This window comes from Stegodyphus dumicola, chromosome 2, assembly GCF_044657685.1.
Source record: "Stegodyphus dumicola isolate Sdum_Otavi_A_Nest chromosome 2, ASM4465768v1".
NCBI lineage: Eukaryota > Metazoa > Arthropoda > Arachnida > Araneae > Eresidae > Stegodyphus > Stegodyphus dumicola.
Genome location: NC_140769.1, coordinates 203,060,014 through 203,074,889, shown reverse-complemented (window position 1 = coordinate 203,074,889; position 14,876 = coordinate 203,060,014). Strand labels below are relative to the sequence as shown.

The 14,876-nt window shown below is 32.2% G+C and overlaps 1 protein-coding gene across 4 annotated transcripts in view; it reads right to left on the bottom strand.

Annotated features, from left to right (window-relative positions):
- The window catches only part of LOC118185884 (NPC intracellular cholesterol transporter 1-like), a 149,474-nt gene that overhangs the window by 94,462 nt on the left and 40,136 nt on the right, over positions 1-14,876 (bottom strand). For all 4 annotated transcript variants that reach the window (XM_085811644.1, XM_085811643.1, XM_035355806.2 and 1 more), the window contains exons 6-9: positions 9,215-9,497; positions 7,819-7,927; positions 6,445-6,650; positions 4,177-4,368 (exon numbers count right to left, since the gene is read on the bottom strand). In XM_085811644.1, the coding sequence (XP_085667770.1) occupies positions 4,177-4,368; positions 6,445-6,650; positions 7,819-7,927; positions 9,215-9,497 (790 nt within the window). The remainder of the gene's footprint in view (positions 1-4,176; positions 4,369-6,444; positions 6,651-7,818; positions 7,928-9,214; positions 9,498-14,876) is intronic.

Here is a 14,876-nt window from a genome sequence, read left to right as displayed (position 1 = left end):
TACATCATATGAAGCCATCAAAATCCGATTCTTCACTATCTGAATTAAAAAGATTTAGTAAATCCTGATCCAAGTCCAAGTCTTCCAGATCATCACATTCATCCTCTTGGTTTACAGTCTCCTTATCTGAGGATATAATTTCAGCTTCTTTGAACATTGCTATTATTGGTGATGTTTTCACTGATTTCCATGCACTTCCTACCCACTTTGTTACTTCTTCATAACATGCTATATGCATTTTGCCGCTTTTGGTATACGTATGCAATCCTTCACTTATCCAACACTGCCACCGCTTTCAGACTTCAGCTTTGAAGGATTAATTACCTGACAAATCTAATGCTTTTAAGATTTTTGTCAAACCACCAGGAATTATTCCTACGGTCGTAGACAGTTTTTGACATCTGATTTTCACTGACTCAAGTAAATGAGCATACACGGAATCCATTATCAATAACCCTTTTGGTTGAAAAAAAGATCCCTTACGACACTGCCAAACTTTTTGTAGCCACTCATGCATGATTGTTTTGCACATCCAGCCGTTCTCTTTTGCACAAATAATTACGTCATTAGGAAAATCTCCCTTTGGAATAGTTTTTCGTTTAAAAATGATCATCGGTCTTAGCTTGTCACCGTTTGTGGCACAAGCTAACACACATTTTTAAGTTCTTTTTCAGTTCTCCAACGTCGAATACATCTCTCGTCCACTTAAAACTCTCGAGCTGCTGCTCTACTTCTAATTTGTTCAGCACGTGAAATTACATTAAGCTTAAAACCAGCAGTATAGCTTCTGTGCCATTTTCAAAAATTTTCCGCTCCCTTCTTACTTAAAAACTATTCAACAAGTATTTGTACCCAAACTGATGGGATCTGTATCTGGCAGAATGCCAAGAAAATTCGTGCTGAAGGGGAAATACGTCAGGTCAGAGTTTGTTATTGTGAGGCAGGTGGAGTCGTGTACGCTTTTGAAAAAAATTGTAGAAAAGGCAGGGATGGGTCCTGGAAGATTCATCGAATGGCAGAGGAGAGAGACTATTATGAGAATGCTGATTTGAAAGGGGAGAGAATGTTATTGTTCTGAAATTCCGTTTAGGGTGAATAAGGCATGTAGGTCCATTCAAGGGAAAGAATGTAAACAAAATAACGTTCGCAAAAAGCAAATGAGTGGTCTTTTGTGGGGGAACAGCACCAGTCTATGTACAATGACAAGGCCATCCAAACTATGTACAATGACAAAGTTATTCAAACTATGTAAAATGACCATCATACAAAATATTTTATTTTTAGTGCACCTAAACACCGCATGGGTAGAAACGCCGCACCCGCTGAAAATTTAAGTTTTAAACACATAAACGCCGCGGCATTTCTTCCGAAAATTACAGTATTTCTGGCTAATTCTGTACTCTCAATATAGGTTTGCAAAAAGGAATAACATAATCTCGCATCTGAAATCTAAAAGAGATTTCTTTTATTTCTAGTAGTAGGAAGTTGTGATATTTTCCATGCATTTGTCAGGGATACCACCATTTTTTGCCATGAACACTTATTCTGTAATTGGCTACTAAATTGTCACAAAAATTGACTCCTCCCATTTTGGCATTGTATTGTTCTAACGGGAAAACACTTTTTATGCCTGAATTTTAACAAATGTTGAATCAATCACTGTCACTCCCTCGGACAAAAATTATTTTGTTTTTCTCTTCATACTGGAAATCATAATAAGCACTGTCTTTCATTGTTTCTAGTGAGCACATTTGCATGCGTTTTTCTTGAATTGTTCCTGAAGCAATAAAACCTTTACTTTTTAGATGACACAGAAGATGAAATGATGTAAAAAAGTTATCAAAGTAAATAGCATGATTGACGGGAGTTTCAACACCATTGAGCAAATTTATCACCACCACCAAGATCAAATTCTTCATATTCTAATAATATCAGAGCTGTCGATTTACCTGAATAAATATCAAAGCATAATATCAGTTTGATTCTGGCCATTATCATCATGTGTTTCTTCATCAAAAAATCTCTGAAGGGCTTATTTTAATGTAAGGTACATCATTCTAGGCATTTTTAAGGCATGGAATGAATATCAAGCAGAGCTAAGGTCATGAGTAACAAAGGGGAATACCCTTTCCTCACTGATGTAGTATAATAAACCTGCATCAAACCACGGTGACCCGTACAGGAACACAAAGCAACCAGTGTTTCATTTCCATTTACCATTTATTATATCGTTTATATACATATTTTCATGTGTCCCATTATTGGGTGGACAACCTTCACAGAAATTATACTGCCTAATGAACCGATACACGATTCTACCTTACATGTATTCAGTTCTGCTGCCAAGCAGCCCCCTCTACCTTCTCTCTTTTCAACATGTAGCACCAGTGCAATACCTGTTTTCCCTTCCATTCCGAAACAAACACAAACAGCTGATTGATGGAATGTTGTGATACGCAGTGATCTAGGCTAAAAATAAATCACCCATAAAGATGGCGATTCTTTCGTTAAATTTTCTGGCAAAAATAACTGGTAAAAAATTTTGCTTAAAATACGAGACTAATTACTATAAATAAAATTATTGTTGAAGACAATTTTTTAATAGAAATACTATTCATAATACTCCCTACACAAAATCATCTCCTAGTATATAATATCTTTGGTAGTTATATTTTTATACGCATTTATTTTGACCATTGCATCAACACAACACCAGTGCCTAATGGTTTAAACTACCACCCTTTTAAGTTATATTTCAGCTTAGGAAATGAGAAGAAGGCTACATATAAATTAACCCCTTCGCGCCGACTGTCACGTCTACGTGCCAGCAACGAATACACTCACTTCCCGGCCGACACGCAGGCGTGCTAGAGCATTTTCCCGTTCAGCCCCGACTATCACGTATTTGTGCCAGTGTCCTGGAACGTTTTAAAATATATAATTTCTGCCACAAAATGGCACTGTATGTCCATATGGTTTCAGATACATGTACATTAGACCTTCTACTCGAAATGAGAGAAGCATGACTCACATACATGTATTTTTGATTATATAAACTAAAGGGGAAATAAATGTTTCCGAATGGTGTGATTTATGACGTCTCTTTAAATTCGCACATGGTAGTTGTTTATTGTAAGTAGAGAAGTTTTATTTTCGCTAAAGCGTTGGGTATTTCGGTTTAAATCAGATCTTGTTAGACATGAATTCTTTCTGTTTTTATTAGAAACAGACCGAATAAATATTTTTTAATAGAAAATTTGTTAGACGTGAATTCTTTCTGTTTTAGAAAATAATTAGATCTTGTTAGACGTGAATTCTTTCTGTTTTTACCGTTGCAATCACACCAAGGTCAGCAGAATCATTAAATCCACTCAGATTAACTGAAAGACATTTTCCAAAACTTTGTTCGGAAGAGACTGATAAGAAAATGAGACGACGATGCTTCGTTTGTTCACATTGCCAGAAAAATCCTCCAAAACGGCAAATGAGTTATTACGAGTGCAAGGAATGTAACGTAGGACTGTGTGTAGATCCCTGTTTTCAAATTTTTCATACGAAAAGAGAATTTTAAGTAATATATTTAGTTTTCATATGTATAATGTTAAAAGTCATAAAACGGTGAGTAATGAAAATAAAATGTGTAAAATATGCATTTAAACAAGAAATAAGGTAATTAAAGTATACAGTATAAAAATATCTATAAAGCATAAGCCGTTTAAATACTCTATAGAGCATTATTAAACAATGCATTGATACTTTGGAAATTTCATGGATTTAGGCTTAATAGCAAAAAAGCCCGCAGCCCTGGACAGACGCTCGCATAAGACACTGCCGGTCTCCGCGATAAGCGCGTGTTTGCGCTACCCGGCGAGAAGGGATTAAAAGACTATATGCTCTAATGCTGTGACATATATATTTTTTTACATAATGTTTACTCATACAGCTTCATGACTGCACTTCAAATTCCAACAACATAAAATGCACATCATCTCCACCTCCCAAAAAACTTTGAAAAAATTACATAACATGTGTAATGTTACAGATACTTCCAAATTCTGATAGTACAATGTTTCAATTATTAATTTATGTACAATTCTATGAATCATTCTTAAAAATCTTATAAAACTAAACTGCATATCAATGAACAAGGACATTAACCAAAATAATGTTCAGTACCTCTTTTCCCATGCAATAGCATCAGCATTATCCTCAGCTTTTACATAGTTCTGTACCATAAATGATAAAATCAGTGCAGACGCATTATTATAATGTTTATCTGCCACTCCTCCAAGTGCAACATATGGAAAGACAGGTCCTCCATATTCACCTAAGCACGACAGACCTTTCTTCTGAATAAAAAATGGGTTTCTGAAATAAATATGAATTAAGATTTTAAAAACTTCAGATATCCAGCATTTTATTCATATGCAACAATGAAATGTATGCAAAAGAAAATTTATGTTACTATAAAATAACAAAATAGATAAATACATTTGTCAAATTCTATTAAATATATGTTTCATAACTGTTTAATCATATGTCAAATTTCATGCAAATTACAATATGTACCTTGCTTAACTGGTAACCTGTAAATTTTCAACTTTCAGTTCATTATGATATTTTTTGAATTTTAGTACAAGATATATTGATTTTTAACTTAAATGTAAAAAAAAAAAAAAAAAAAAAAAAAAAAAAAAAAAAATTGTTACTTCAAAACTTGTACATAATATTAAATTAATTAAAATATGAATATTTTCACATGAAAACTCTAACATCTTTATGAAGCAAAAATATGAATTACATAATTTACTTCATATTTTTTTGCATTTTTGTTTCATGAGGATGTTAAAAAGTTTTCACATATTAAAAAAATTAATATATACATAATTAAATTTAAAATGCAACTCTTGCTTTAAATACTATTTCATAGGTCACCTTAACCTTGGGAAGTTTACTGATAAACTGAGCAAATAAAAACTCTTCTAATAATGGACAGAAGTATAATTCACATTCATCACACATAACTGAAAAATATATATTTTATGTAAAAGAATGTGATAAACTTCATTAATAGATAAATCTAATTAATAAGACAATCACAAATTCAATATTATAAATAAATGCTAACACAGTAAAGATAGAAAATTTGAAAGAAAATTTTTACTATGTTTATTTGCATATTCTCTCCCCCCCCCTTTTTTTACTATTTTTAATGAACAAAAATTGAGAAGCAAAAATTATGCAAACAATTTAATTTCTTAAGGATCTGGTTACAGTAAGAGCTCAACAAATGAAAAATATTCATGGATAAACTACCAGTTACTATCATAATATTATTTATTTAAAAGAAGCCTAAATTCCTAAGAATACATAGTAATATTAATATTACAACAGCTAATAAGATATTTTCATTTCTACTTTCTTGTATACTGAATCTTGTCTGCTCTTATTGTTGTTCATGACTCACACAGCCTCAACTCATTTAATGCTGCTAGAAATGCTATCTGTATCATATACTACACTTAAGTGGCAGAAATTATCTTTGTTGTCATCGTCTTTGTTAACACTCATTGTGTCTTCTCAAATGCAATGATCTTTAGAAACACCAAGAGCATAAGATATCCACATTTTCTTGAAACTCTTCACTATTATTTCATTAATCAGAGCCTATGCACCCAAAATTCCCAAGTAAAGCAATTAGTAAGGTAAAAACAACCATTATGTATGTGGGTGAATCCATTTTAAAATTTAGGGCAGTTCACTTTTGAACATCTTGAAGAAGAAAAAACTACTTGAATATTAAAAAAAATTTCAGGGCGTTGTTCTTATAAAACTAAAGAGGAAAACATGTGTGAATGAAAAATATATGAATCAGTAAATGTGATAGTTAAAGCAGTTAAAAAATTCTTTTAACTGCAGTTATATATTTCAAGCTTCATTTGCCAGCCTTGCTTTGCTGTTTTTACAACAAACTTCTTCAAATTAACTGTATTATGCAATGCTCATTATAATGACTGCTCATTACAGAGGTACAAAAAGTTCTCAAATGATCAGAATATATGAAATCCATTTTTATTATGATGGACACTAGATATAAGGTCTTGCTTCTTTAAGATGCAAAAGGATCATTCATTACAACCAGTACTGACTGTAGTTACATTAGAGAGAGAAAATTTTAATTTGATGACTAAAATGAACAACACAAATAATTCATGCATTTCACTAATTAATTGAAAGTTATCAATAATAAATATGCAGATTGATACAAATAAAATTAAGAATTTTTTTAAATGAAATATATAATTTCTTCTTTCATAAATTTTTAATTGGTTATTCTTTGTTTATTATTAATGGAAGTTAATGTAAAAAATGTTTTAAAAATAATAAAACATACTTAACTTCAAACAAGCTAAACATTTAATACAAAGAAGAAATTAAACTTACGAAGTGCAGTTGTTTAAAAATTCTAGGTAATCTTTGGTGCTTTTATAGTAATCTAGGTGAGCAGGGTCATTCTGAAACCAGTTTACTGCACTCTGAATCATGCATTTGTGTTTAGTCACTGGTGCAAAGCATATATCCTCAAAATGAATAGTTCTATTATTTCGTACAGCAGTTAAACTTGTAATGCTGTTCTGAAGCTCCAAAATCTTAAAAGGGGGAAAAAAGAATAATTAAGCCCAAAACATTAATCAAGGACAGAACATATTAAAAGTATCTCTCAAATAAAAGTGTAATTAACAAATAAAAATTTTCACACAGAAAATCACAGCTATATTAGATACAGTATTGAATTTGCGGACTATATATACACTCAGAGAAGTCTAAGAAATTTGCTACTGCAAGTAAACAGTTCTCTTCCCCCCCCCTAAATCCTGTAATGTTTTACTAATCAACAAAATTATGACTTTTAAAAGAGCTAAAAATTCAAAAATTAATTTTTTAAGATTAACTGTCAAATAGCAAAATACTTTTAAAATTAAATTTTAGGCATTACTTTTTTGATTGCATGATGCTTTTATTGAAAGAAGGATGAAATATTCAATAATTTTCTGCTTCTTTAATATTCAGATCAGGTATATGCATATATATATCCCGTTTCGTGGCATATGGTTCTAAGTTTATAACCCCAGATTAAAAAAAAAAAAAAAAATCAAGAAACCTATTCTATAAGGATGATAAATTAATATAGATAAAATAACTGAACAGGAAATCAACTGAAGATGAAAAACAGTGGCTGATTTTAAGTTATTCTCATTCTACTGACAATTAATACAGAGTATTCAGTCAATTGTAGATAAAATTGACAAGCATTTGTATAATGTAATCATTGCAAAAAAAATTTTGTTAACATTGGAAAATATAAAATTATTACATCTATATTATAGAGACAAAAAGCTGGATATCTGGTTTAGAATTAGACATTAAAAAGATGACTACATTATAATCAAAACTTAAAAACATAATGCAGTCTATAATTATACAAAAAAGGAAATCATTAAAAAATAGTAAAGAATTAAGACCTTTTACAAAGTTGTATTAAAGATGCAAAACGTTCCAGAATATGATTGAAAAATTCTGCAGATGTGATATCTGCGTTTATATTAAGAGTAAAAATAGACACAGAAAAATCAAATTTACACATCTTATAAAATTATATGTCCCCCTATATACATATTAATTTTGCATATTCTATATCTCCTAAAAAAGGAAGTCTTAATTATGCATGTTTCAGAATTTCAGACATGCACTTTTCAAACAATTTGTCATAAAAATTATGTTGCGCCCATTTAAAATTTACAAATAATTATAATTTACCTGATGAAGAAATCTTCTGTCAAAAACAGAGCTGAAGGTTAAATTATCTGCAATAACAGGTGTGTTTGTTTTCCGGGTAATAATTACTTGCTCAGTTCGGTAGAAGGGACTAGAAAATATATGTTAATAACATTACTTAACAGAAACATTAATCAATCATGAAATATAAGAACTACAGTAAACTGAAACTGTATAGGAAATAATTTTTACCTCTCATATTTAAATAAAAAAAAAATTAAACATAATTTCCGTTGCTTCCCCCATTTTAATAAAAGATGCAATAACTAATAATATAGAATTTAACCCATTAAAACAACACCAATTGCAAAACAATTTTGAATAAAAGAGTAAATATTCTAATTTAATGTATCTGACTGTCTGTGTGACTTTCATTTATCAAATAGTGTAAATGAAAATATTTTTATTTGTATTCTGGATTTTTCACTGTAAAGTATAATAAAGTGAAATGTGATAAATCTGATACAAATGTACAACTTATACAAAATTACCAACCATTTTCAATGTAAAGACAAACTCTATTCATCACAAACTAAAAATTTGTTTTATAACCAAGTCAAACATTTAGAATATGCAAATATATGCTAATATTAACTAATATTATAATTAAGATATTTTTTTTCTACTTTGAGATGAATGCTGTCTCATTTTTCAAATTTATCAATTAGTTCATTACAAGAAATAACCTTATAATTAAGACATAAAATAACCTTATATATATATGATAACCTTACATATACATGATGTAATATAAGGTTATAAATAACCTTATATATACATGATGATAAAAAAATTCCTCCATAAAAAGAAATGTATGTTATGGTATAATATATATAAGGTTATTTTAAAAAAATTCCTCCACAAAAAGAAATGTGTGTTACGGTATAATATTCATAATGTGTAATATGTTACAAAAAATAAAATTTATTTGTTAATAGATAACGATTTATCATTGGAATGATTTTGTTTAATAACCTTGTTTTACAGAACTTGTTAAGGAAGTGTAAAGGCATTTTAACCATTCCTTCCATAACTCACACATCTTTATAATACTCATACACCTTTAATACTTAACATTTTAACTCTCTCAGAGAAATCAAAGGAAAAATGAAATCCATACATTATTTAATGGAAAAATGCTAAAAACATTGAATAATTATTATTATATCATACAAATGGGCATATGAATACACTAAGGAGGACTGTATCATAAATAAATACCAGACTAAATATTTCCTAGCTTTAGCTCTTTTTATTCTAATAATCTTAAAGGAATACAAGTTACTTGATAGACTTAGAACATTTTAGTAGGCATAAATATGACAAAAATAATTTTTTTTTTTTTTAGATTAATCTTACAAAAAACAACATATCTTACCCAAAATGATTATCAAAATAGTCTTTTTCTTCACGTGCTTGACTGTTTGGTGCTGACCACAATTCAACTGGGTTGGTGCGAACAGTAAAGAACACAAGGCCAGATGCAAACATTACAAAAACTGCTAAGCCAGTTAAAAGAATTAGGACTGGGTTTGTTGCACAAAATACTCCCCACTGGGTGAAAACATCTTTCAACCATGTGTCCATTTTTGCTCCCCACGACTCACAAAATGTTTCACTCTTTTTTAAAACTTCCTCATCACATATGAGCCTTTCATCATCTAAAAGAAAAGATATAGATTATTAAAAAGGCTTATTTAAAAAAATATTTAAAGAATGCAGATTATTTTTTTATATTTTTTTGGTAAATGAGTTACTAAATATTCAAAGCAAAACTGTTTCAAAATTATATGGGAAAATGTAGTTAAAACTGTCTAAGATTTGTAAGAGCTAAAAACTGATAACTTTTTTTTTAGCTTCATTAATTATTTCTCATTTTCATAACCAACCAATTCAAAACTACTAAACAAAATTGGTTGTTTAAGTTATCTAACAACAAAGTTTTCAAAGCTGTAGTATTTTTTTGCACACAATAAAGCAGTAATGATTAAAAAACAAAAAGCAAGTAACAATGCATTATTCCAAACTAATAAAATTATTTAATTCACTTGCTCCACTTTATAAAGATGTCCAATTATTCAGTTACAGAACATTAATTTTAAGAAATACATAATCTCTAAAAATTAGACTATACTGTTTGAAACTGCTATATAGTCTAAAAATAATTTTAGACTATATAGCGGTTTCAAACAGTAATTTTAGACTATATAGCGGTTTCAAACAGTAATTTTAGACTATATAGCGGTTTCAAACAGTTCCATGGAATACAAGCTTGACCTCTTTTTATTTTTTTTTAGTAAATCAATTCAAAATGAACAACTGATTTATTAATAGTATAATATATGAACAATACTTATTCTTCATCAATTATTATCTTTTCCAACACTATCATTTATTATTCATCAAGTTATCCCCCAGCTTGGTGAGGATCAGATTCAACAGTTGATAACATTTAATTTATGGTTTTTAGTAGTCTCCGATGAGCTGTCAATATTCTTTTAAAAGAACCCTAAGTTTTTCTAGCCTAAAAACAAAAAGTACAAATTTTATTATTCTTAACCTTATACATACAAAACACACTCTGTAATTTTTGCCAATATTTTACACTGAAGTAAAGTATAAAAATTAAATTACTTATAATTTTCATTATATTTCTACTAGAAAGCGCGGCGGTCATGTGAAATGACCGCTGTTCTAGATATTATAAATTGTAATTAAAATTATTTGTGCAAAGGTGTCTGCTAATTCAAACTGAATTACCCAGGGCAGGCGGCGAGGATGTCCCTTTGCTTACTACCCCACGGGGTTTCCCTTTTCTACTTGCTTAAAGTGAAGGAAACCACTGGCGGTACATTTCTTAAGAGCCACTGCTAGCTCAATAAATGAAGGTGATTTGAATAATAAAATGTTAATTCACATGTCAAAGATCTCTTCGTACACAACATTTCTTGTGTAGATCTTTACATCATTTTTAGGCTCGCCTTGCAGAGAACCATCAACTATTTTTAATTTTACATCCGTGCTTTCACAAAATCTAGGACAGGCAACATAAAGTTGACCGTGCCCAAATGCAGGCCCACGTAAAAAATGCCAACACGCTTAAGCGCTTGGCTCTGAGACTTATTGATGGCCATAGCAAAGGCAAGTTTTACTGGAAATTGCCTACGTCTCAATTGAAACGGCAACCCTGTGCCGTGGCAACTTCACCCCATTGGCTAATACAGTTACGCAACCAATAAACTATCGGCGACAAACAGACACTTAAGCCACATATATATATATATGGGGTAAAGTAACACCTCCTCCAAAATGGATGGTTCCCGGGCTTAGCGAAGCACACCGTTGGATTCCGCAGGTCCGTAGCACGCCATTTTGACCATATGCGTCTTCGTGGGACTTTAATTAGCCAAGATTTTAATTAAAAACTAATTTTCCCCTATGTTTTCCCTACATTTTCCAGTTTCTTTCTCGGGTTTTCCCTATTAGAGGGATTTGTCTACGTGGCAAATTCTTTTTTCTTGAATATGTACGGAACGGCGCCGAGTTGAAATTCGAGATGCGTATCTTCAGATTCCAAAAAATTCTTCGAATCCATCGATACCATTCTCATCGTCGTACAACTTTAATCGGCCAAGATATTAATTAAAAAGTGTGGAAACGTTAATTTCCGCACCCATTTTTCCAAGTGGCAACAATAAACTATCGCTGACAAACACTTAAGCCACTTATATTGTAGAGTCATTATGTTTTTTAGGAAGCAGAAAAAATGAAAAATATGCAACCGCCTTTGCCAGGAATCGAGCCACAGACCTCTGGAATACCAGCCCAGCGTGCAGAACCACTACACCACAAAGGCACGCTAAGGAAGTGGGAGAAATGCCTTATATACTCCCCTTTTTAAAGGGTGACTAGGATTTTAGGGGGCCTAATCACCAAATCCTGGGTGCGGAGAATCATCATCCACAACCTTTTTAGTTCGGGCGTCACTTGTACAGTCATTAGGTTTTTTTTTTTTGGAAGCACAAAAGATGAAAAATATGTAACCGCCTTTGCCGGGAATCGAAACACAGACCTCTGGAATACCGGCCCAGCGTGCAGAACCACTACACCACGAAGGCACGCTAGTGAAGTGGGAGAAATACCTTATAATATATATAAAGACTAAAAAGCCCGGCGGTCACATGAAACGACCACTGTTCTAGATATTATAAATTGTAATTAAAATTTCATTGTTAAAAACCCCTTTATGCTCTAAAATTTCCATCAAAAAGCAACACAGTAGCAACATTGTAGAGTCATTAGGTTTATCAAAACAGAAGATATCAAAAATGAGCAATGGCGCTGCAAAGATTCAAACTTCCGATTACTAGCCGGATCATGAAGACACATGGCAAGGATAGAAAAAAACATTACAGAGTCAGGAACTTAATCACCAAATCCTGGTGGCGATAAATTATCATTTATCACATTTTATTTTGGGTACCACTTGTAATAATTAGGTAACAGATCAAGAGACATGAAAAATGAGCAGTTTCTTCACTGGAATTTGAAAATAGCTTACAATATACATAAAAAGATAAAAGTAACTGACTGCAGTTATTGTGTGCAACATAAGATAAAAATTTCTTTTATGGAAATGCATTAGTATAAACAGTTCAGTCACATTAATAGGATCATCTGTAAAAAGCCAGAATAATCACCTTTCACAGTACAGTCCACTGCAAGACATGGAGGAAGGGAATCAGTGAGATTCTGGAAGGTACTCACAGGTATGCATAGTCATGCTGATTCCAGTGTCGTGGCCAGCTGCACTAGGTTGCACAGCTGAGGATCCATGACACTAAGAAACCAACTGAGGTATTTTAAATGGATTTAAGTCCAGTGAGTTTGGTGGCTACAGGAGTACAATAAACTCATCCTGGTGCCGTTCGAAACATACACATAAAACTGCAAGCTGTATGACATACCACACTGTCTTCCTGATAGATGCCATCTTGCTTGTTGGTAGCCTCATGTGCAATCTGCATTGTAGGGATGGACATGGTCCACAAGGACAGGTGCACACTTCTGTTTATCCACTGTGACTTCCATAATGATGAGTGCACTCAGGGAATACTATGAAAACATTCTCTAGACCATAATACTCCCTCCTCCAGCTTGGACGATTCTTGCAAATGTTGCAGGTTTTCAAACATTTCACACCATATATGGCAATTTGCAGCTGTCCAAAATACTGTGATATTGGAAAAAGCCATATTTTGGCGCTCAGTAATATCCAATTGTGGTACTGCTGTGCAAATTTTAGCCTTTTGTCACCAATAAGCAACAGTCAGCATAGGTGAATTAACTAGGCATCTGCTGCTGAAGCCCATGCAGAGCAACAGTCATTGAACTATTGCAGAGAACGTACTGTTGGTACCCTCTTGTTTCACCTGGGTGGTCAGTTGCTCAGTGGTTACAAGTCTATTTGCCTAAATGCATCTCTGCAGCTATTGTTCACATTTGTCATCTATGGCCTGTGCTGCACCATATTGCTCATTTTGGATAATACCTTTTTGCCATGCATGGTTCATTTACCACAGCAGCATGTGAACCACAGCACATGCCACAGCAGCATGTGAACAGTTTACAAAATTAGCCATTTCAGAAATGCTTCCACTCTTTGCCCAGAAGCAAAATCACTCCATTTCTGCATTACACCTACTTTACATACACTTTACTGCTAGTTGTGAATGGTTATTTAGGTTGATGCCAAAAGTAGGCAGTGGTCACATTAATGTCATTGAACTGTGTAACACTATCATATTTACTTAATATATTTTTAGTAAAAAAGGTACTTCTTATGGAAAAGCAAAGGCACTTCTTATGCATAAACAATGACTTGAATATAAAGAACAGCAGTAGCAATGTTTACATGCAGAACATAACTGCTTTTCATTACACTATAATTAAAATCACAGATTTATTTACATGCCATATACACTGAAGAGCAATTACATTATGACCACCCTCCATCTATAACAATGGGCTCACCCAAGAACAAAACCACTGCACATACGCTGCTGATGCTAGAGTATATAAAGTAGCGTTTCCAAACATAGCGCGATTAGCGACATAATGGGAAAAGCAGCTGATTTATCAGACTTTGATAAAGGTCAAATCATCACGGCTTGACGACTGGGAACATCAATACCAGAAACTGCGCATTTACTGGGCTATTTACTGTTGTGAGCACATATCGAACATGGTGTACGGAAGGTGAAATGACAAGTCGGCCAACATTGTGTCGTCAATGGCACATTGATTCCAAAGGAAAGCAGAGATTGCTATGCACTGTTCATCGTGACTGAAGAGTTACAATAACCGAAATAACCACCAGCTACAATAGTGGTGAAATACTGTCTGGGTCTACATTGACGACACATTATCGCCAACTGCATCTGAAATGGGCCAAGATACATTTCATCTCCATTCCAAGTAAACCCAAATGATAAATAACTTTCATTATATTTTCTATAAACAATTTTTCTTTTCTTTTCAATATTCTTAGTGCTAGCAGATTGTTCTGGTTCCATTATCTGCGAATCATCCATTTTGCATTTAGTAAATCCTAGCCATTTTTTCCATTTTGAAAATCTAGGTTTGTTTTATTATTTTTTTACAAATATTTAAATGCACAATACATTACAAGTTCTTGAAAATCAAACGATATTCTCAAATTCCATAGAAAAGTAAGGAATACAAAGCAACAAGAAAACACAATATCTGCTACTAGAGACAGTACATTGACGTTAAAAAAAAAATTACTCTAATTGAAAATAGAGGAATATGAGACCAGAAAGGGTGGCGACATAAAGTGTAGACAGGCTAATAAATCAATCAACTCTAAAAGAATTAATGAAATTCTATTATCATTTTATAGAAACTTATTTTTATTTCTTATTAGACACAGCATCCATTTCTATAACTTCATAAAAACATCATTTATGACAAATTTTATTATGTCTATAGCTAAAAGAATATTTGTGAAAATAAAAATG